Source organism: Plecotus auritus (assembly GCF_963455305.1).
Source record: "Plecotus auritus genome assembly, chromosome: 6".
Classification (NCBI taxonomy): domain Eukaryota; kingdom Metazoa; phylum Chordata; class Mammalia; order Chiroptera; family Vespertilionidae; genus Plecotus; species Plecotus auritus.
This window is the reverse complement of record NC_137773.1, coordinates 151795969-151821013: the sequence shown is the minus strand read 5'-3', so window position 1 is coordinate 151821013 and position 25045 is coordinate 151795969. Positions and strand designations below refer to the sequence as shown.

Here is a 25045-nt window from a genome sequence, read left to right as displayed (position 1 = left end):
GATTATGATTCATCTTAATTCAGAAGAACAAAATAAAACACTTTCATAAAAGGGCAGAGGGGAAATCTTATCCAAGTATGATGAGTAGATAATGTCAGCAATGTGGTTGCTTTAATCAATATACCACAGATGAAATGATCAACGCAATCTGTCTGCAAATGAAAACTATAAATATACCACAAATAAGATAGAGCAACTGCTCAAGCAGACACTCAAAGCTTACTGGCCTGGGTCATAAGAAATACCTGGAGCCTTGTAGTTTATCAGCATTTAAAAAGAATTTTTTTCTTCCATATGTGCTCAAAGCAACAATTCTTAAAAACAACTCCACGCCTGTATGAAGTGGATGGAAGATGGGCCTCAAGCTCTCTCTTTCTGTGCACTCAAGGGCTGAATTGAGCCTCAAACTCATATCCATGCGTCATACCACTGAGTCCCTCCGAATTACGGAAGGTTATTTACAGCTTGCCCAGTGCAAGAAATCATTTGAAGTTAACTCTGGTAACCCATATGCAACTGACTTCATTTTTGTAACTTCCTTAGATCAGCTGCTGCTAAGCAGAGTTTTTCCTATTTGAGAGTCTTTTCAAACACTTTGATTCTCCTTTACCAGGCTATGTTATTCCCAGTGAGTCCTGGGCTACTTGCTGAGGGCCGATAGCACTGCAGACACATCGATGCCAGCTAACAAAAATCTATTGGGCTGCCAATCTTGTGTTCACCTCTGGCACTCACACCCACCGTGGCAACAGCTTCCTATGGCTGTTTTCTTGACTTCTCTTATTTGCCTCATTCATCATCTCAACAGCACATCATGGCATTCAAAACAGTCTCAAAAGGCCACAGACCATTTGCTGCAGAGATGAGGATGTTAAATTAAACCCATGCCTCAGAGGAACCCAGGAAGAAAAGGCAAGTGACAGGGACCAAAGCTTTCATTAATGTGTAGCTGACTTGTCACGTTCATGGACTCTTGTAAGGGATTCAACTCTAATTTAAGCAGGAATATAAGGTAATGAAGTTCTAGAGGAATTGCTTCCATTTTTCTTGCCACATTTAACTCCAATGCCTAAACCTTTTCTATTATTTTTATTTTTTGCCAAATTAGATCACAGGCAAAATGTGTGGAATATGACAATAGGCATCTATCTGCACGAAGCATCAGCCCTTGCCCCCAGAAGCTTACAGTTTAAGAAATTAGGCCTGGCTGGTTCAGTCAGAGCACATGTCCGGTTGTAGACTCTGTCCCCAGTAGGGTGTGTGTGGGAGGCAGCCAGTCAATATTTCTCTATCCCATCGATGTTTCTATCTCTATCTCTATCTCTATCTCCATCTCTTTTCCTTTCTCTCTAAAATAAATAAAAACATTTAAAAAAAAAAAAAGAAATTAGGCTTTATATAAGGAGGTGTGTTTCTGATAAGCCTGCAGAAATCAACTCAGTGCCCATCTGGACACTTCTGCTCCCAACTTAAAGAAACAGCAACCATGAATCAATCCCTTTAAGAGTTATGTGTGTATCGAAGGCTGTATTAAACTGGTGGTCAGCAAACTGTGGCTCGCGAGCCACCTGCGGCTCTTTGGCCCCTTGAGTGTGGCTCTTCTACAAAATACCACAGCCTGGGCGAGTCTATTTTGAAGAAGTGGCATTAGAAGAAGTTTAAGTTTAAAAAATTTGGCTCTCAAAAGAAATTTCAATCGTTGTACTGTTGATATTTGGCTCTGTTGACTAATGAGTGTGCCGACTACTATATTAAATCAATCATCCTTTATAATAAACAAAAATGTAAATAGGAGAACGTGTCAAGGAAGTCAAGTCTTGCCAATATCCTTCTGATAGGCTGATGATCCCAATGAAGACAACAGCTGTCAATTAAATCCTTGCTACTCAAACTGTGGTCCGGAACCAGCAGTCTCAGCACTGCCTGGAAGCTTGTGGAAATGCCGAATCCCAGGCCCCACTTCAGACCTACTGAGGCTGAATTTGCATTTTATCAAGATCCCCAGATGATCCGTGTGCACTCTGGGGCTCCAGGAGCCCTGAGTTCAAAGAATTAGCTGAGGGTTCTGAATGGACTCATCTTCACAGACACACCCTGCCTGCTTACCCAGCACTGGCAGCTGTATGTGGTGAAGGCACACACCATGCTGTAGCTCACCCACGTGGGTCACACAGATGACATCAAGGCTGCTGCTTAGGGGACTCTATGCAGTCAAGGGGAGAAGTTAGGGAGGACCAGGGTCATCTGACACAGAGAGCAACTTCGCAGTAATTTCTGAATGATTATCTCTGGTCAGGGCTTTGATCTGCTAGTCTGACCAGTCTCTTCACAAAACCCCCATCAGTCAACTCACACTCCTGACCCCAGACCTTGTCTAGATCATTCATGCCTGGGAGCAGGCAAGTGGAGCTTGGTTCTCCTTCCTCTCATGACTCAGACAGCAGGTCCTATGATGACCTCGACAGCCACAGGTCCCTCTCTCTCCTACTTCCAAGGGAAACTATCCTCACCTCCCGCCTCTGGGTGGCAGGCCTTCTGCTCACCCTGAACACTCTCTAATGGAGTGAGAGTCGGTGAGAATCAGACCTCAGCAGTGCATCCTCCTTGCATTGTACAAACCATCCTAGTGCCATGTTTCTAACACATTTCCTGAGATGCAAGTGATTAAATAATTAAAATTCAACTAATGTCTCTCTTCTCCACTCAAGTTCATTGGGATCTTGAAAAATAAATCACTTGACGGAAGAGAGTCACATGGGCCCTGATTAAAAAGACAAGCCTGCTGACAACTAGGGGTCAAGGGAACTGAGATGCTGAAACTTGCTGGCACCAGCATTTTAATTGCAAGATAACATTCATCAGAAGATATCAAATTAACTGAACTGGAAGAGAAGGAGGGGACAGTGATGCAGGGACTGGCTGACCCTAATTAAATTGGATTTCATGATGGAAATGATGGTTGCTTCATCCCTTTATGGCATCTCTCTCTCTCCCTGAATTTCACTTCCTTCTTTCAACATTGTCTCCAAGTTCTAAATGACTTTAAAAAGGAAACTATGCAAGGGAATAACCTATAATGAGTGCTATTTCATTCTATTCTGTGAAACAGAATTATAAAAGATATATAAACACTTTAAAATATCCATTCTATGTCTATATATGAAATGTTTTTTCCTGTTTATAACATATCTAAGCAAAACAAATTATGTATTTTAAAAGTGGATATTTCAGTATAAGATTTTTTTATAAAATTCAGAAAAGTATAGAGAAAAACTAAAAATAACCATTAAGCTTAGAAATTGTAGCAGTTAATATTTTGATGTATCGGTTTCCAATACGGGCTGTGTGTGCATGCATGCACACAGATAGTGAGAGAGAGACACAGACAGCAATTATTAGAGAGACAGACAGTTGTTAAAAGTGCCCCATCTTTGTACTCTTACGGTTTTCTTCTCTGTTAGACTTTAAACTTCCAGAAGGGAGGGATTGTCCCTAATAACTTCTTCATTCCTAGAAGCCCCTACTATAGTAGGTGCCGGCTGGAAATTTGAACGGGTGAATGTCAACTATCCCTGGAGTCTGCCCTCCTTGATCTTTAGTTAAGCCATCCTTTGAGACAGTAACAAGAAAGTAGAACAATTTCCTGAATTAAAATATTTTTGATGGATTAAAAGAAATATATTATCCTTTAACAAGAGTAACTGCTGGTTTAGCCAACATATAGAAACTTCAAACAGCCAAAGTTGGGCATGAGTCACTGTGGCTAAACATATGACATTAAATAAAATTAATATCACATGCCTAATGGAACTGCAAATCCACAAAACTATTCTGAAGAAATACCATAATATTATAACTGCCAGCTTTAGTAATTTCTATGACTCAGTAGTAGAAATGAAATAAAGAACCAATCTCACTGGGGTAGAGTCTTTTGGTGCTACTTACATCTGACTTTTCTCTCCTGAGCACAAAGGTTAATTAATTTCTCTTCTCCACCTACTTTGAAGTCTGGGGGCATATGACTCATTTCAGCTAATAGGATGTGACCAGAAGTGATGTATGTCTCTTCAATAACCAATGCAAGACAGTCCCAGCACCCATTTGCCCTGATGTGGTGACTATGAGGAGGCCTTGTGTTGTAATGGAAGAGTCAAAGGTCGAGGTAGTATCTTGGACCATTGACAGTGAGGGACATACACACACAAAAAGGAATGAATGTTCCATTCCTATCATCTATAATAATAAAAGCGTAATATGCTAATTAGACCAGTCAGCCGAACGACCTTCCGGACATCATTCCAGATGAAGCCGTGGTGGCGGGGGCCGAGGCAGGGGCAATTAGGGGCAATCAGGCAGGCAGGTGAGTGGTTAGGGGTGATGAGGCAGGCAGGCAGAGTGGTTAGAAGCGATCAGGCAGGTGAGCAGTTAGGAGCCAGTGGTCCTGGACTGTGAGAGGAATGTCTGACTGCAGGTTTGCCAAGGAGTCCCAGATTGCAAGAGGGTGCAGGCTGGGCTGAGGAACCCCCCTTCCCCGGGCACGAATTTTGTGTACCAGGCCTCTAGTCCTATATAATAAAGAGCTAATATGCTAATTAGACCAAATGGGGAAATGACCTTCTGGAATGACCAGTGGGCGGGGCCGTGGAGCCGTGAGGGAAGGCAGCTGAGGCCGCGAGGGCTGGGCCCCTTACATGAATTTCGTGCATCGGGCCTCTAGTATATACATGATAGCTGTAGGTTGCTATGTTTTACAGAAGAAAGACAACAATTTCCCAACACACCCTTCTTCCCCATATGTCTACCTGATAAAACAGGGTTGTCAGAATGTGTGAGGGGACCAAAGATCAAGGAGGGCAGACTCCAGGGATAGTTGACATTCACCCGTTCAAATTTCCAGCCGGCACCTACTATAGCAGGAGCTTCTAGGAATGAAGAAGTTATTAGGGACAATCCCTCCCTTCTGGAAGTTTAAAGTCTAACAGAGAAGAAAACCATAGGAGTACAAAGATGGGGCACTTTTAACAACTGTGTGACTTTGGGGAGGTCATTTCTCTCTCACCTCAGCTTCACCATCTGTCAAGGATAAAAATGGTACCTTCCTCACTGAAGTGCTATGAAAATACAGCATCTATTACAATGTCTAAGGCAGAGTCATTACTCATTAAATACCTGTTATTATTGTTTTTTATTTACCTGCAGGAGATGTTATTATTATTAACACAGAATACTACTCAGCCATAAGAAAAGTTGAAATGCTGCCATTTGTGACAGCATGGATGGATCTTGAGACTATCACGCTAAGCCAAATAAGTCAGACAGATAAAGTTAAAGAGCCATATGATTTCATTCTAATGTAGGGTGTAAAACTGAAAGCAAAAACTCATAGACACAGACAACAGTATGGTGACCGCCATAGGGAAAGGGGGTGCCGGGGAGTAAACGGTAAAGGGAGGTCAAATATATGGCGACAAAAGAAGATTTGACTTCAGGTGGTGGGCACACAATGCAATATACAGATGATGTATCACAGAATTATACTCTTGAAACCTATATAATCTCATTAACCAATGTCACCCTAATAAATTTAATTTTTTAAAAAGGCAAAAGAAAAGGAATTGTTCCTTCTTTTATTGAAGGAAGTGGCCTTTCCCTGAGTGTCAAAATATATAATACTGAAGAAAGAGCATGGGCCATGTGAGTTCTGAAGACCTCAATTTCACCCTGGGCCATGTGCGTACTAAAGACCTCAATTTCACCATCAATAAAATCAAAACCGTCATATCTTCCTTTCAGGATTCTTGGAGGGAATTAAGGAAATCAAGCGCATAACTCCATAAATCTTTTCCTCACTCATCCCCTTCTTTCTTTTATTTTTTTTTAATTTATCTTTATTGTTGAAAGTATTACAGATGTCCTCCTTTTTTCCACATTAACCCCTTCTAGCCCAGGCCTCCCCCCACCCCCTGCACCTCACCCCTCAGGCCTTCACCACACTATTATCTGTGTGCATATATTGTGTGTAAATTCTTCGGTTAATCTCCCCCTCTCATCTCCCTCCCCTTCCCTCTAAGATTTGTCAGTCTGTTTTATGCTTCTATGTCTCTGGATCTATTTTGTTCATCCATTTATTTTGTTCATTAGATTCCACAGATGAGTGAGATCATGGGATACTTGTCTTTCTCTGGTTGCTTGGTTGATTTCACTTAGCATTAAGGAAATCAAGCACATAACTCCGAAATATAAATCTTTTCCTCAGTCACCCCCTTCTTTCTTTAAGAAAGATAAACAGGCCCTAACCGGTTTGGCTCAGTGGATAGAGCATCGGCCTGCCGACTGAGGGGTCCAGGTTCGATTCCGGTCAAGGGCATGTGCCTTGGTTGCGGGCACATCCCCGGTGGGGGGTGTGCCGGAGGCAGCTGATCGATGTTACTCTCTCATCGATGTTTCTGGCTCTCTATCCCTCTCCCTTCCTCTCTGTAAAAAATCAATAAAATATATTTAAAAAAAAGAAAGATAAACAGAACAAAAGATGTTACGCACCTGAGTGGATTATCTCTAAATATCCCACAGATTCTGAAAGACAGAAGTATTCAGCCTGAGAAACAAGATGTTTCCCAAGCAGTCCTACTGCTGCCCCTTCCAAAGTCATGTCACTCACAATCCTCCATGTCCTGAAACTGTAAAATTGTATTCATTGCTATCCACAGTTTTTTTAACCTGACATGCATTTTCCCCTCACCTCTTGTAATTGTTTTTAACCCGACATACATTTTTCTTTCACCTTTTGTAGTTCTCTGGGCTGAGCTGTTGTAATAAAAAGTTGATTGTGAAATAAATTGCCTTTAGGAGGAATGAGCCACCAGGAGCAGTCAGTCAACCCCACCTCCCATGGATTCCTGTGATCACACAGGGGCATGAAGTGCCAAGACTTCCGCGGGGCGGTGTGGGGAAGGACCTGTTATTTCACAATCAGCGAGTCTTGAGAAGACACCAACAGGACACTGTGTGAGCCAGTTTACTGCTGAATCAGGGATGGAGAGATATTGAAAATGCGTTATGAAAGAAAACAGCACATCCGAGCTGGACGTGATCTCCCCAGGAGAAGCTGCTCGTACGCGACAGTAGCAGCTCCTACCATCGCAGCCCCTCATTTCAGCTGGTCCGAGGTTGTCACCTTTAATTTTTTGTTAATATTACATACGGTGTGCCCGGCTTCTCTACCAGGTGGGTTTTCTGGGGTCTTTAACCCGGGTTTCTCTTGAGGAAAGAAGGAAGGAGAGCTAAGAGTATGATGTAGTCAGGAGGGAGAAAACAGGGCTAGGGGCTTATAGAGTTTGTGACAGGAAGCCCTTCATGAAAGAAAAGCAATCATTTCATTGTCTTCATTTCTCCTTTTTGACCCTAGAAACCTAAGCATTTGGATAAAGACAAGACCCAAACCATCAAGTCTACTTTGCAAGGGGCTGTTTTCTCCTATTCTCCAAGCAGACACTCTGGAGTCCGAGGGTCTGTATCCAACTGTGAGTGCCCCTCACTGACTCACACTGTTGACCCAGACTGTGTCCCACATTGCATGCCTGCAAAATGGAGAAAATACAACTTAAATAGTGGAGTGGTTGGGTTGAATGAGACGGTGTGTGTGAAGTCCTTGGCAGAAGCACTGACCACAGGGTGGTCACTATCTCCACAATGTGAATGGTGCACATGGCAGCCTTTTCCTTCATTTAAGAGTCTGTTCATTCAAACAACCATACCCTGTGTTCCAGGCACTTATGCTGTCAACTTCTCTTAATGAGTCTTAAGGAATTATTCATCCATAAATTGATTCTAGAGCAATCCTTGGATCGCCATGATACCTGTCATGATTTTGTATTTTGTCTCCAAGTCAATTACTCATGTGTCAGTGACCCAACACACCAACCACATCACCACATTCCAGTGTTCCTGTTCAGGGCTACACCCTGCTTCCCTGAGCACCCGGCACAGAGCGTGAAACAAAGCCCGTTCACGATTGATAGCTCCAACACTGAATGGCATATATTCTCCCTGGAGACATGGCTGGAGCAGCCCTGACATGTAAACTAGCAGCATTGAATCCCTAGCCCCTAGACCAGCACCTGGCACTCAGTAGGTGCTTCATAAATGCTTGTGGAATAAGCTGAAGCCTTTGGCGTGTTATGTGTAAATAATTTAGATTTCTGAAAGTTGAGTTATCATTCCGTATCAAATGAGGATTGAAAGGAAGTATTTTGAAATGGAAAACATCCATATCTAGTCCTAAGAGTGAAACAGAGTTCCAGGTGTAACAGGCTAATTATTAAAGAGTAATCTAATCAGGATGATCCCAGACTCAGTATTTGTTTTTCTTAATAGTTCATACGAGGACATAAAGGTAATAATAATAATAATAATGCCATTAATCAAGTGCCTTCTATGCTTTGCAACTTCAAATACATTATCTCTAACCTGCACAACAATGCCACGCTGTAAGTACTATTATTATTCCTTTCTCAAGGACAAGAACACAGGCTCAGAGACCTTCAGTAATTCATGCATGCCTTACTTGTGGAAAGTAACTAAACTGGAACTTGAAATGGGCTCGCCTGGCTTTAAGCCCCATTGATCCTTCCTCGTGGAGAAAGCACTGTATGGGCACGTGTGCCACAGCCATGAGGGTTGCCTCACACAGTCCAAGTTTCAGGATAGGCTTACACATTCTTTCATAAAGAACAGCTCACTGAACTGGACTTCTAAAGATGTTTCCTGGTGATGTTAGTTAGCTCCAAAAATGTATGTTCTTTTAAAAAAAAAACCTACTTAAAAAATCCATGAACCATCTCTCTGATGACATCACCCAGGACAGAGATGTCCCGCTCTAGGCACATTTATGAAAATTCACAGGCAAACTATGCCAATAACCTCTTTAACTTTTTGCATCCTGGCATTATTAAACTGAGCTGCTGAGCCACTCAGACACCTGCTCTGTGACCAATACCCACGATGGTTTATTGACCTAGAAGTCTCAAAGCGATGGGCCCCACCCATAGGATGCTGTGCCTGCAGAATGCAGCGGGTCACTGCTGAGCTGCCCACATGCTCTTACCTAACATAAGGCGTAGCTCAGCAGGAAGCTGAGGCAAGGGCCAGCGCGGGGCCACGTGGCTGCTCCAGGACTTTTTCTGTGGCAGATGTCAGGGTCTGCAGGGTGTTTTATTAAAGGACAAAATGCTATGGCTTAAAGGCACCAGCCCTCCTCCCTGCAAAGCCTTGGTCTGTGTGGCATCGAGATTTCTGAGAAACCTCAGCCCAGCTGCTCCTGGGCGTGGGGAGCTCCTGTTCTTTAAGCTTCCGGAGCTCAGCACAGCCTGTCCCCTTCCCTCCTCGCTTGTTAGAAGCCCAGTGTGGTTTTCAGAGGCCAGGTTGGTGCCATATGTTCATGCCACTGAAGCATTTTCCTGCCTGAGCGGAGGCACTTAGCACAAAGAAGAGCACATTGTTTGCATAGCTGGTTGGCTCTTAATAGTTCCTCAGGAGACCCCACACTCAAAGAGAGGATGTCTGGAGAGTCGGGGAAGATGCCAGCAAGGTGAACACAGTTCAGGATGTCAGCCAGGCAGGGAGAAGGGACCAAGTCATTAATAATAGAATTTTGATGCCAAAAACAATGGACTATAATAAAGAAATTACAGATGTAGAGATTTTGCCTTAATGGTAAATTAACATTAGTTTAGGTCAGTGATTCTCCCTCTACCACGGTCAATTTTGTCTCCCAGAGGATCTTTAGCAAAGTCTAGAGATATTGGGGGTTGCTGAAACTGGGTAGAGATGAGGGTGCTATGTCACCTAGTGGGTGGAGAGCAAGAATGGCGCTAAACGTTCTACAATGCACAGGATAGTCCCCCACAACAAATTCTCTGGCCCCTAAATGTCAAGAGGGCCAAAGCTGAGAAACCCTGTATTAGTTCTGAACAGATAAGAAAGCTCACCCTCCCCCTGCAACCTCATTGCCATAGCAGTTTAACCAGCCACATTTAAGACAATGTGGGGAGGCACTGGGGCATGGCTTTTAAGAACAGTATCATCTGGGTGTGTAAGGTCTGGGTTTGAATTTTAGGTGCAGAACTTCCCAGCTCTGTGGCATTGGAGAGGTTACCTAACTTCAATGAGCCTTGGTTTCCTTGTCTGCCAAATAGAGACAGAACCTTCTAAGGCAGGGGTGGGCAAACTTTTTGACTCGAGGGCCACAATGGGTTCTTAAACTGGACCGGAGGGCCGGAACAAAAGCCTGGATGGAGTGTTTGTGTGAACTAATATAAATTCAAAGTAAAGGAGCGGAGGGGAGAGCAAGAGAACCCTCCGCTCTTTCGGCTCCGCGGGCCGGATAGAACAGCCGAACGGGCCGGATCCGGCCCGCGGCTATCTAAGGCAGTGGTCGGCAAACTCATTAGTCAACAGAGCCAAATATCAACAGTACAACGATTGAAATTTCTTTTGAGAGCCAAATTTTTTAAACTTAAACTTCTACTAATACCACTTCTTCAAAATAGACTCGCCCAGGCCGTGGTATTTTGTGGAAGAGCCACACTCAAGGGGCCAAAGAGCCGCATGTGGCCCGCGAGCTGCAGTTTGCCGACCATGGTTCTAAGGTTTAGATCACCTGAGATAATGATGAGGAAGCATTTAGCGATGGAATTCTAGTCGATGATATGCATGCTAAAGTATTTAAGGAAAAGAGTGCAGATAACTGTAATGTGTTTCCAAAAGCATTTAAAATGGATTCATGAATAGACAGGGTAAAGTATAATAAAAACTAATGGTTGAATCAGAATGTTCCAATGCTGAGCAAAATCAAGCCAGACCTAGCCACACCTGCCTTTGGTCTGACACCTCCCTCTGACCTCCCATAGTTGGTATTTGCCTTGACACTGTTACTCCCAGTCTTCAGAGCCCTGTCCTCAGAACAACTGGGAGCTCTCCTCCTCCCAAGCCCCATGGGTTTCCTGGCACATGGCTTTCCCTGCTGGTTTCAAAGGCACTCCAGGCAGGGGAGCACCGCAGAGCATGAAGAGAACTGCATGGCTGCCTCCAAAGGCCTTCAATCAAAGAGCTAGGAGATGCCTTGGAAACCATCTAGCTCAGTTTCTCCTAGCTGATGGAACTGAAGCTCCGAGAGGAAGGGACAGGACTTGCACTTGCCCAGAGGTTGCCTTTGTGGAAATTAGAAAAATGCCCATCTGGACGGCGCAGTCCTGAGCCTGGGTGAACAACAGCCTGACAGGGAAAGGGGCCCGGATCTCAGACCAACAGACGGGCTTTGCTGTGCACGTCCTGTGCAGAAACTCTGGGGAAGGGTTTGCTCACAATCACAAACATGAGTGGTCATAGAGCCGAGTCTGACTGACAACCTTAGCAGAGATGGAGTCAGTTATCCGCGGGGAATGAGTGGCTCCTGAACTCTCTGCTGTCCTAGCAGAGCAAGATGCATTGGTCAGCCCTGGCCGGTTTGGCTCAGTGGATAGAGCATCGGCCTGCGGACTGAAAGGTCCCGGGTTCGATTCTGGTCGGGGGCATGTACCTCGGTTGCGGGCACATCCCAGGAGGCAGCTGATGGATGTTTCTCACTCATTGATGTTTCTAGCTCTCTATCCGTCTCCCTTCCTCTCTGTAAAATAACAATAAAATATATTTTTAAATAAAGATGCATTGGTCAAAAAGCCTGGATTTCACACTCTGCCTTCCTTTGTGGCTTCTCTAAGGACCAAAATGCAGATAATCTGCGGGGTGTGGGTCCCTCTGGGATATTTCACACATAGCTGGTGGCCCAGAAAATCTCAACACATTCAAAGGAGTGAGGGGGCTCTGGTACCTGGGGAGGGAGAACCTCACTCAGCTCAGAATCAACATTTAAAACATGTAAGGTCATACCCCAAAGGACAGTTCAGTTTTGAAATTGTAACAAACAGCTAGCAGGGCACAGCTATGGGAAAATGGGGATCATTTCAAAGAAACGAGTTGCGTTTCCCATCACTGGAGTATTTCATGACTTTTGCGATGAGAAAGACATGGCACAGTATTAGGGGCAACTTCAATTGAAATTAGAGGAGTTATTACAGACCACAGCTTAAGCAATAGCCTGTATCAAAGCAGTTCATTACTCCTTAGCCCCCTTTGTTCTAAGCAACTTTCTTACCCTCATCTTCTCCTTTCCTCTCCGGAATTTACCTACCTGTAGAACCAGCTGGTGATCTCTGCTTCCCCATATTGCACTGGAAGCACTTCTCCTTCTTCCTTATATCTTACCTTTAGGCCATGGATCAATAGGTTTTTTTCTACAAAGGGCCAGATAGCACCTATTTTGGGTTTTGCAGGCCACAATCGTCTCTGTAACAACTACTCAACTCTGCCATGGTAGCACGAAAGTAGCCATAGACAATATGGAAATTCATGGGTGCGGTGTGTTCCAACAAAGCTTTATTTATATATTTTTAAAAAGGTAGGCCAAATTGGGCTCATTGGTCACTGTTTGCTGACACCTGCTCTAGGTGGGCTAGTGGTGGGCAGAATCTGAACTCCAGGCACTTGACATGCGCTGTGAAAGCCAACAAGAGGTGATGCTCCTAGTCAAACAGAAATTAGAAGCCAAGATGGCAATGGTGGGAAATCCTTTCTCTGATCCTACCCTGGATCCTCATTGGGTTGGGAAGAGGGTTAAACAGAGAAGATTGGTATCGTGCAGAGAAAGGACTTACCTGGAGCATGGATGCTTCGGTGTACAACCTGCTTTCAATAATGCAACCTAGCGAGGTGATCAATAAATGTTTGGGGTAATGACAGTAGTGACCCTGAGAGGTGGGAAACGAAGGACGAGGTCTGAGTTGAAGCTGAGCTGAATTGTGCTTGATTGCTGGCAAACTCATTCTGCACCACTCTCTCCCGAGGTGGGCACACTGTAGTGTCCTGAGGGCTCTCAAAGGTGAGCCGAGCTCTAAGGATGGTGGCTGCTATTGGAAGAGCTTTAAGAAGACGTGGGCAGCTCTATAAAGAAAGCCCCTTCTTCCATAGCCTCAGGCCCGAAGGTCCTCGAACTATGCTTTCGGGTAGGAATGGTGCGCTCTCTGGGCACTTTCAGATCCTTCCCTAAGGGGGCAGCATAGAGAAGATGGCCCAGAGCTACCCACACCACATCCTCCCATCCTCCTCCTGGGGAGTGCAGCGGCCAGGCATTGTGAATTTCCCAGGGATTGGAGTCAGGGCCAGGGCAGCTGAGAAGGAGGAAGGAGGAAACAAGGGCTAGAAGTGATGGCTGTGTTCATTAGACTATTTGGTTTTTCCTTCTCCAATACCCAGACTATTTTTATTCTTACTTGTTTTTCTTAAAATGTTTTCAATTCAGAAGCTATCTTAATCTTTTTCTTGTCTAACATTGGCATTTGGGAGTAGGAAATGTACTCTAATTACATGGGAGTGTGTCCCACGGTACAGGGGGAGAAACACACTTCTATTGTCTTGTAATGTATTACGTTCTTGGCTTGTGTCTTTCACAAGACATAATTTAAATCACTCCTAATAAAATGTGGAACAAAACTGTTTGATTTATTCCCTGATCAAATATCTATTTGTCATTGCTTTCTTTTGCTAACGTATTTTGCTAATAGGATGCAAAGATTCTGCACATCAAGTTACTTTCAGGAGCCAGAGAATCTGTACTCGATGGCTTATCTTTAATCTGCTGCATCGCTTTCGCCCAAATCACTTCACGTCTCTGGATTTAGGTTTTCCTTATTCATGGCATGCGAAGTTGAATAAAAAAATGTCAAAATTGCCTTTTGGCAAAGTCATTCTGGGGTAGCTTAGAATGAGGCAGGCTTCTGTTTACCACCTGAGGCATATTCCTTCCCCCTTCCTTTCTGCTACAGCAAGCCCTTTAACCAGGTTTCACCTGACGACGGAAGGGAAGGAAAGATCAAATAGACCCTGAGAATCACCACACTGTTCTTGGAAAGAAAAGGAATCATTTGTTTTAACTACACACACACACACGAGATATATATTACGCCTGAATGTGAACTTTTCAATAATCAATTATAATGCACCAATGAGAACATTTCTCTTCTGAGCAGCCAGCAAATATTTGGTAAAGGGATTATATCCTTGACGTAAGGGTAAAATTCAAAAGGCCACAAGCTGAGGGGACCCCAGCCACCCTATACCTCCCAAGCAATGCTGCTGACGAGGCTAAGCCTTCAAGAGGACCTGATGGAACAATGGCAGAGAAATGCCAGCCTCAGAGGGAATACACTTAGAATCTCCAGCCTCCATGGCTAGGCCGTCATCACAATGTATCAGTCACGTTTCATTCAAGTCACTGTCACGAAAGACCCAGACATTGGGGTAAGACAGGGCTGATCAGGCACTATTATAAATTGGTTTCAGCTCATAACACACATTTACTATGAAAACATCTGAGAACACAAATTAAATGTGCATGTGATGAGCAACAAAAACGAGAGAGCTCCCTGACCTATGGGATTGGACCATGTGAAAGGCAAGATGATCTCTAAGATCCTTTCAACCCTAATCTGCTGCAATAAAAAGAACACAAAACTCCAATGATATGCCAGGCATTACGTCCTGGATGGGACTCAATCGGGTCAGACTGACCACACTAGGGAATTCCAACTGAAATCTTTGACTCCCAGGCTCGCTCCGCTCTCCCCCGGTCAGCCCACCAGCCCCAAAAGCAGTGCACTGGCTCACCCAAGAGCTGACAAAAATTAGTTGAAATTTCAACCACCACCCTGGGAATTACATTGCAGTGCCTTCTCTGCTATTCAGACTTCCATGCTAAGTAGCTTTTACAGGCAGCATAAAGTGACTGGTAACCAAGGTAGGGTCTCAGATAAACTGGATGTTTCCCCTGAGCCCATCACCAGCAGAAGAGAAATGGCATTTGGGGGGGGAAATGTGAAAACTAGAGAGGAGATGATAGTACCCCCAGGAGAAGTCAAAGGGGTCCTGAAAGAGCGAAACAGCTTCCCCTGAAACTTTCCCTCGGAAAATAAAGCAACAACAGCCACCAAAAAGACCGGTATCACTGAGCTTTTACTTACACCAGTCCCCCTGCCTGGACTGAAATTTTCTCTCCTCTCCAAATGTTAAAATCCTATATGAAACCCCAGTTTATATTTCTTCTCCGTGCGACGTTCCCAAACCCATCCACCCTACAAAAAACGGCTCCATCCTCTGGGCTCAAAACATGTCTCATTTCACTCACCTAGCGACAGCGCCTTACACTGTCTCGCACCATCTCACATTTTTGTTTTGTGACATCATGCAACGATTACACTATTATTTGGCTCCTCACATACTTGTACCTGGATTCCTAAATTTGATGGTAACTTCCCTGACAGCGAAGTCCATCATCATTTTAGCTTTTTTTCCGAAGGCAATAAACGGCACAGGTGGGTGTTCACTATATGCTAGTCAATTCAGGAGGGCAAACCAGGAAGGAAGGAGTGGAGGAAAGGTAAAGGAACAAAAATCTCTCTCTCTCCCTGCAGAGCATGAAGGGAGACCCGTTGTGACGGAGAAGGGATGAAAATCTCATGCAAGCTAAGGACAAACTGCACCCGGGAGACACCTCAAAACGTCTGCAGAACTGAAGGAAGGATGGAAGGAAAGGAAGACTGGGTGGGAGGAAAAATGGATGGAAAAAATAAAAAGGAAGACAATGAGGAGGGGAAAGAAAAAGAGGGAAGGATGGAGGGAGAAAGGGATGGGAAGAGGAGAGAAGGAAGGAAGGATGGAAAGAAAAATGGAAGGAAAGCTAGAAGGGTGGGAGGGAGGAGAAGGGAGAGTGAAAAAGAGGGGCAAGGCTGAGATGCAGGACAAGTCTTACCCTTGAACTTCTGGGTCTTCCATGTTTATCCTCGTTCCCTTTCTATTTCCGGAATATCTCTTGGTGCCTCACAGGCCCCCCAGCACCTGGCTCCAGGCTTGCTGATGCACCTGCATAAAGCTGTGTGTGAACCACTTCCAATGCCAATGTTTCACAGATCAGCACCCACCATGGCCTGCCCGGAATTGCCACCGATCCTGGGAAGTCAGCAGCAAGAAGGCTGCATTTCATGGCCCAGGACCAAGAGCTCTGGAGGGCGTCTGGGCATAAGCCTGAGGCACCACTGGCTCTCCACCAGGAGGTGCAGTGGGAGGCCTCTCCTCTTATTTGTGCCAAGGCATCACATGACCCCCTCAGTCCACCGGCTTCCCAGGCTGCCCATCAGGGAACCCGGGCTCCCAGGCTCCATGGGGTGGGTGCAGAGGAGGGCCTTTGAGGACACTCGTTGGCACACAGCCATGCCTCCCTCTCTGCCAACCCCCTGTGGCACTGCCATCATCCCTCCTCCACCTGCCTCCTCCATCCACCCCCCAGGACCTCGACACTCAATTCAGAGTGTGCCCAGACAACACAGGAAGGCGGCAGCCTACATCTTGGCAAATGCACACTCCTTTGTGGCAACCCCCTGAAAGATCCCAGGCAGCCCCAGCTCCCCAAGATGTCTGCAACTCTATGTTCTCCTTTCCCTCTAACAGAACCACGACTTTGTGAATGTTAACAAACTTCTTTTTAACAAAAAACAAAAACAAATTTGCCATGGAGAACACATCCATTGAAGATTCAATGAAGCAACTCTGGGTGGGAAAGGGAGAAGGTCTATGCCTCAGGGAGGTCCCTACACTCCTGAAACTGGATGCAGACTTTTGTCTGTGTTCACTGTTCAGGCATGGAGTCCACAGTTCTCAACAGATTCTCTAAGGGAACTGTGATCCAAACAAGATTAGAACTACCACCCCATAGGAGGCAAGTAGTGGGGGAGTTATCCGTCAGGAAAAGAGGGCTTGCTTCGTCTGCCAAAGACAACTGAAGTTCATGCATTTCCTAGAATTAACCTATTTCTCTAAGGTGACAATTACATTTTAATATAGGAGCTTTCTTCCCCTTCCACTGCACTTCTCAGAGGTAAACCCGTCTTTGTGCCCATCTGTCTGTCTGTCTGTCTGTCTGTACCCACGAGCCTGCAGCCCATATCTGCTGTGATGGCAAGAGAAGGCCATTTAAACTTGTGACACTTCATTAAGCACCTGCCCACCGCCATCCCAGCTCTAAATTAAAGTAAAGCAATTCCAAATGCACACGCCTTGGAAATGCGCTCCCTTCTGCTCGTCCAAACACACTCTAAAAAAGAAAATAAGATGAGTGGTTTTCAAGGAGGTTGCAGTCTTAATATACCAAATCAGTGTCTTGAAACTTAAACTATTGCTGGGAGAATAACTGGGCATAGATGGGAAATATTTAAGGAAGCCCTGACATGAGCCCCGCTGAGACATGAAGGGTGATTCGACTGCTGCAGAATAAAAGGGAGCCGAGCAAAACCAGGGCGATGCACTTGAGCAAGCACCAACACACGGAATAATGGGAAAATCTGCTCTATCGCTTTATTTTTAAAAAACTGTTAGCAAACTCTGCCGCTGTTAATCACTGCTCCCATATGGCACGGCTGCCACCTTTATGAATCATGTTTTATCTCGAAAAGAGTGTCCTTTATCACCTTCCCTTTGGCACGTCTCTCAGGAGTTGTGAAACAAGAACATGGGAGAAGCTCTGAGGGTCTCCATGCCAGGATCAGCTTTTACCAACGGGACAGGCAAGAAGGAGTGTGCAAGTTGTACGTGATGGCCAACTCGGGGAGGCCGACTGTTAGCATCTTCACTTCCAAGCTGCAGAAACGGGGCCGTCTTTCACTAAAAGGAACTTCTACTCTAAGACTCTGCCTCAATTGCACTTAAAATCTGCTAAGCCCTGGGTCGGGAGTAGCCGAAAGACTCGGGTAGCTGTTGTTTTAGATGGAGGACTTAAATAAATTTGATTCAGAGGCATGGGCATGGTATTGCACCAGTCTGTAGCACAATGCACTAAAAGACAAATTTAGTGAATGACTGTAAACATACATTAAATGGGGCACAAGGAGATACACACGGAAAGGGGTAAGGAAGGTTTCCCGTGATGTACATATGATTTGCCCAGTTACTTGAAAACACGGAACAATAAAGGCAACCAACACAAAACTCGGGATCCAGGAAAATTTGCCTTAATGCTCTCAACTGACACAGTGATGCCACTTTACGGAACTGCAACATCAGCCATACTTCAGCAGATCAAAAAGCAATCTCTCTGCCTCTCGCCCTGAGACTAATGGCTTTCAGGAGTTCTGAGTGTTAGGAGCTCTCCTAAACTAAAAGCCTAGAGAGGAACAAATTCTGCTCCCCAGTGGAACTGGGCAGTCTGTCCATGCAACACGCCCCCCACCCGTGGAGCTTAAAGGGAGCAGACGCACTACATACGTGGCACAAACTCTGTCTTGCCAGTGTCGGTCCTGTCCTGTGCCTTCAACCCTTCTCTTCCCCAAAAGGGAGAAAGTGGTCTGGGTTCTGCACGTGGAAGCCAAAAGCTTATGCGTGGGCTTCCCCCTCCTCAGCCGGGGGCTGCCCAGGGTCCCGCCTGCTCTCAGCTGCCTGACCTGCCAGGGTGAGTAAGTCACTTACCAGGATGGGAGGCAGGCAGGGCTGCTGCGGCTGAGCCCAGTGCTCCGGAGGCTGGCGTGCCTGGAAGGAAATCCCGGGAGCAGCCTGGGACGGGGATGCACGGGCTGAGGCTCTGCTCACCTCTCAGCAGAGGCAGCGTGTCACCCTCCCAAATGAATGGATTAATCAATGATAGCCCCGCGGTCAGGTCTGTGGAACTGAGCAGATGGAAACCCTGGCTTTTTTTTCCCCCGGCAAAGAGGACCGTGGGAACTCCAGTTACTAAAGGGGGACATGGCATATGCTCTGAATCAGGAGTCAGCTACCCAAATCATACCACAGAGCCGGAGTCTTTCTCCCAGGGTGGCACATGTCCTATTTCTCCCCCGGGTGTGTGTGTGTGGGGGGGGGGGGCGGGCAGGGGGGTAGGGGACATTAAGAGCCAGGACACTGCCATCACCTCTCCTCCTTCCATCCCCCACCAAGTAATCAATCTGGAGGTGTCTCCTCCCTGAACAATAATTTTGGAAACTAGCGGAAGTGTATGATTTTGGTACGTGAGTGAAGGGACCTTAGGCACATCTGGCATGAGACCAAGATTATGCCGAGAGCCGCTGAACACAGATCCATTCTTCAAGCCCATCTCCATAAAGCAACTCAGAACAAACATTAAGCAAAATGTTGATGCTCTCAACCCAAATCCCTTTGTTTCTTCTCTCCATGTGAGACACTTGATATCACTGTCAGCAGGTGGTCATGCTTGTTGACCCTTCCTGATAATTCCAGCTGATGCTAAATGAATATGACAGGTGGTGACTCCCAAGGCCGTGGCTGTCACTTTGGCAGACCGGGGTGCAAGGCACCAAGACTGCTTTACCTCCTCTCTCTCTAACATTACGTTAGAATAGCCGTACAAGAAGGATCCTTAGAGATCAAACCAAACACGTTGATTTTATAACTGGGGAAATAAAACCCAGACCATACGTCATTTATCTTGATATGCATAATCATTCATTCTACAAGCTCCTACTGTGTACAAGATCCTCACAGTGCATAGCAACAAAATTTTATCAGTGAGCCCTGGCCAGTGTGGCTCAGTTGGTTGGGCATCATCCAAAAAGTTGCTAGTTCTATTCCCAGGCAAGGCACCTGCCTGGGCTGTGGGCTCTATCCCCAGCAGGGGAAGTGCAGGAGGCAGCCGATCAATGTTTCCCCTTCACACCAATGTTTCTCTCTCTCTCTCTCTCTCCCCATTCCCCTCCCTCTAAAAATCAATAAAAAATATTTTTAAAATTTTTTTCAGTTACATACTCAGTCCATAGTCCATATTTCAGAATAATATTCCCTTGGATTTTCTGAAGTCTATGTACATTTCCCACCTGGAGATGGCCAAAGAGAGATATGCCCCAAGTGCAGGTGATAGCAAACATTTTCTATAAAAAGCAAGGATAATAGGCTTCATGGGCCATACAGTCAGTCTCTGCTGCAACTACTGAACTCTGCCCTTGTAGAGTGAAGGCAGCAATAGGCAGTAAGAGGTGTGACTATGTTCCAATAAAACTTCATTTACAAAAAAATAAAGTCTGCATGCTGGATTTGACCCAGGGGCTGTATTTTGCTGACCTCTGCCCTAGTGGGATCTCATTTGACAATGGCCTCTTTGGGCTGCAGATCTCAAGTTTGCCTTAATCTGGTCTTAGTTCACCTCAAAACTCCCTTAGATTCGATGAAAAATAACAGAATAAGGAGCTAGGGGAGTGAACCTTATAACCAGCTATTATAATTCCTCAGACAACACAGGGAAGGAATGGGAATCAGAAATAAAACTGTTCCTGACCATCCAAGCAAAGACAGAAGTTTCCACCTAAGCAACCAAGCACTGAGCCTCCCTAATGGAATGTTAGATCTTCTCCCCAGCTAGGGAAGATGATGTTCCCACGATATTAGGTCGATTCCATCACCATGCCATCCCCATAGAAAATAACTCTCATCCATCCCCGCTGGAGGCAATTCTCAGCGAGGCTGTTTAGCTCGGTCGGCAAGGCAGACGCAGGGCAGAAGTGAAGAGTCAGTCAGTACGCAGGTCTGATCTTCTGTGAGCCCATTACCTGGGCAGGGTGGGCGGGTGAGAAACAGGTGGCCCAGCTACCTCGCTGTTTGTGCGGCTTTAGAGAAAGGGGTTCTCCGAAGCGGCCCTTGCAACCTGCAAAACCAACAGGGTTCATCACAAAGAGTGAGTGTGTGTTGCTCACATGAGCCCATCGAGTCAGAATGTGAGAATTCTGGGCAAAAGCTCACAACTTAAGAACAGCACAAGAAACCGGGCCACAAGGGCTCCCAGGCGATGGCCTCAGGAGATTTATCTCAGACCCGTGGGATGTGAAGGTGAAACGGTGATTCAACAGTCACTTATGCCTTAGACCCTCCTGAAAGTGCTTCTTCCCAGAAAGGCATTTCCTCCAAAAAGTTACAATCCCCTGGCAAAATGCGCGCTGTACCCAGAGATGCTGGCTGCAGGAATGCCTGCCGCCTCAGGTCGACCAACGGAGACGCTTCGTGTCCAATTTCAGCGTTTAAGGAAGATGACAAGTGATCATCTAGCATCACGTGGTTTGGGTTGGCATGTTTTGGCTATGGGATGTGCTGTGTGACACCAAACATCTGGACAAACATTTTCAAAAGTTTCTCCATGAACCAGTGACCCAGATGTTTGGTGTCAAAAAATGAACAAATAATCAGACGATCGGCAGATCCCCTTCCTAACTTCTCATCCAAGGATCCGCTACCTCTAAACAACCGCACTAAGCTTGCTGCACTATCCCCTTTAGTTCTCTGGGTTCCATAAAGAGAAAAGGCAACTGTGAATTCATTGATCTTCAATTGAGAGCCACACTGTTATGTCAGCTCTGATTCTGTTGATAGTACTCGGTAACACCTAACGACGCCATAAAACATCCCGAGTCAGCCAGAGAGCGCGCGTCAGTGTCGGAACATCCACGGACCATTACACACCAAAGGAAAATGTCTACTAGGACTTCTCATTCCCATTAGATAATGAGTAAAAATGATGGGAAAGGGCAGTATTTCGGTCATTAGCCCACGATTAAACCCAGTTCGGCTGCCAATGTTACATCAAATCTGCAAGCCCTCGAGCCCAATCGTGCATCTACTTTTCTTCCTATTATGAGGCAGCGGGAGTCATCTCTCAGCATGCTCGGGCTTCCCTTGTGATGGCAACACACGTCACAGGCTTTTATAATTCCTATCTTTTTAAATGCCCTCCGCTGGGTTAGAGGTCCTTCAATGAACAGCAAAGCCACTATTATCTTAGCTGGTTCTGTGATTGGCAATTTAATTGTTGCTTTTCCTTACCACAGACATATAGATATAGATATATAGATATAGATATGGATATAGATATAGATATAGATATAGATATAGATATAGATATAGATATAGATATAGACATATAGACATACATACACACATACATACAAAAAGGAAATTCCAAAGCAGGTTAGACTTTCTGTAGGGAAGTCACCATCACTAGAAATATAAGCTAAAGCTTAAGAGAGACTCTTGTGTTTAAAAAGAATGACTGGGAAGAGATGAGAAGTTTCTCATCTTTCATGGTGACCAAAGTCATTAAAACAAATTAGGGTTCAGAATCTGAGAATGAAAGAGCTACTTTCAGTGCCATGGTTCTCAAAAGGTGAACCACTTTGTTGTAATTTCTATGACAGTAAATGTTGACAGATTTAACCCAAATAAACAAAAGCTCTTGGTGGGTTTTCCATAATTGTTGACAGTATAAAGGGGCCCTAAGGCCAAAGAGTCTGAGAACCTCTGGTTAACTGGAAGTAAAATGGTTTTTAAGTTTGTTCTGTCTTCTCTGCCTCCCACTAGGTAACCTTAGCCAAGTTACTTAGCCTCTCTGGTCTTCCATTTTCTATGTAACAGACTATTCTTCACAAGCATGCTTCCCTACTGAAATGTAATATCCAGGAGGTCAGGATTATGCCTGTAGTGTTCATTCTCTTCATTCCATATCCCCAGAGCCTAGCACAGCCCATTGCTTCATACATAACAGGGTCTCAATAAGTAATTTTTTGAGTTGATTGGCAGGATGGCTGTGAGGATTAAGTAGGACAATATGGGTAAAGTGCTCAGTGGAGCACCTGGCACATGGCAAATGTCATAGGTGCTCAGTAAATGTCAGATCCCTTTCTTCACCACGAATGCTGTTCTCAGTTGTACCACACAGGGGAGAAAAGGCACAGTTTACCTATAGACAGTGAATGCTTAAGGTCCCCAAACTAACGGCATTAACATCACCTGAGAAATTATCACAAATACCAATTATCTGGCTCCCACACTAGCCCCACTAGATCAGAAACTCTGGAGGTGAGCCCACCAGTCTGTGTTGTAACAAGCCCTCAGGAGATTCTAATTTGTGCCCAAGGGTTAGAACCGTGGCTTTAAGATATGCATGGAGTCTCCCTGAAAAAAAAAAAAAAAGAGTATTTTATGATAGTAGCATATTGGACTTTGATAGCAGCCAGTGCCCCGTACGTTCTCCATTGCTGGGTGACTAGGATCTTTTTTGGACAAAGGTAGGAGATTCAGAAAGTCAAACACAACCAACGTCTGCTGTGGGCCTTGCAGTGTGGAGTGACTGATTCTGTATTCTGGTTATGCGTCTGGGGGCCAGTGCTAGCATACTTTGCATTTGAAATAAAGCTGGCACCAGCAGGAGCAAAGGAAGCTATATCTTAGAGAAGCACCAGCATAACCCTTGAGTCATCTTTGTGGCTAGGCATAAAATCGGTGGGAGGGAAGAGAGGTGGGTGAGGAGAGAGAATGAAGGTAAGTGGTTGTGTCTGTAGCTATAGAAAGCATACATTTGATGGCTGATTTCTAGTTTTCACATCTCCCTTGCAACACAGCAAACCACTGCCATTAGGGAAATTACTCATGAGTTCTAACCTTTGAGGGATGTCGCCAGCCAATAACAGCTGTAGTTTGAGTAATTTCCATATGCCCGCAACAAGATGGGCGCTTGGGATGCTATAGATGCACACTGCACATTTCGAGGCTCACAGCTATCCTAAGGCGTAGGCACTATCATTAGTCTCATTTCGCATCTGTAGAAATGGAGCTTCAAGAGATTAAGCAGAGGTGTGATTCAATCCCAGGAATGCCAGACTCCAAATGTGTGCCCTTCACGAGTAATTCTACCTATGTATATTCAACACAGAGAATAGTCTTGCAAATATAGTGAAGCACTTTTTAGATAGGGGCTACGATTCAAAGTTAATGCATAAACTAAACCTCCCGTAATAATCCTTGGAAAGAATCCCATCAATTGTTCATCAAGTACAATATTATATGGTATACACACACAATGCTGTGCGGTAATATATCCGTACAACCTCACACATTAACTTAGATTATAGAATACAGAGCACACAGTCAAAACATGAGTATTTTTAATAAATGAGAGAAGATGTAGAGTTGATTTTAAGGAAGTTAAACGTACATGGTAGCCACCCACAAACAGGCCATATGCTAAGGGAATGGGCAGACACACAGGGTAACAGAAGCAGTGCTCTATGTACCAGACGGTTCTAGCAGGAAGAACCTGGAAAAACTTATATTATGCCCGGGACAGGGTACACCCATGCCTACAGATGTTAGAAGGCAGGGGTGGTAGTAAAGCCAGACCTTGAGGGCAGGTGAAGGAGAATCTGAGACTTCTTGAGAGAAGCAGACAAAGAGGATGGATAAGAAACAAAGATCATATGAATCATGGATTTGAAAAAAACACCCTGGTCTTAGAATTTGAGTTGGGATACCCTAGATTTGAGCCCTCCTCTTCCTCCCCAGTTGCTAGTGCTTTGGCATTGACCCCATCTATATAATAAAAGCCTAAGCAACCATTATGGCGGAATGACCAGAACGACCCGTCGCTATGATGCTCACTGATCACCAGGGGGCAGATGCTCAATGCAGGAGCTGCCCCCTGGTGGTCAGTGCATTCCCACAGGGGGAGCACACTCAGCCAGAGGCCGGGCTCATGGCTGGCAAGAGCAGCAGCGTGGCAGGAGCCTCTCCCGCCTCCCCAGCAGCGCTAAGGAGCAGCTAGCCGAGCGGTAAGGAGCAGTAAGCAGGCAGGCAGTAAGGATAGAGGGGTCCTGGACTGCGAGAGGGTGCAGGCCAAGCTGAAGGACCCCCCCCCCACCCACCCAGTGCACGAATTTCATGCACTGGGCCACTAGTTAGTTATAAAATGGGACTAATAATATTGGACCCACGGAATATGTATTTGTAGTGATTGTGTGTGTGTTTATGTTTATGTAGTGCAATAATTTTATTTCTTCTGCAAGATAAATATGTATTATCTGAAATAAATTAAAATCACCTTTTTAAAGTTTTATACACACACACACATACACACACACAC

General features: G+C 45.2%; 1 protein-coding gene across 6 annotated transcripts in view; it reads right to left on the bottom strand.

The window, feature by feature from the left end:
- Positions 1 to 25045, bottom strand: part of CPNE4 (copine 4) — a 390994-nt gene that overhangs the window by 335134 nt on the left and 30815 nt on the right. The window contains exons 1-2 of one of the 6 annotated variants that reach the window (XM_080674011.1): positions 18604 to 18780; positions 15899 to 16008 (exon numbers count right to left, since the gene is read on the bottom strand). The exons of 4 other annotated variants lie outside the window; for them this stretch is intronic. In XM_080674011.1, coding sequence (XP_080530137.1) covers positions 15899 to 15921 — 23 coding nt within the window. In that variant the 5' untranslated portion in view covers positions 15922 to 16008; positions 18604 to 18780. Of the gene's footprint in view, positions 1 to 15898; positions 16009 to 18603; positions 18781 to 25045 lie in introns of those variants that run through there. One more of the 6 variants, XM_080674015.1, reaches the window with a different exon arrangement.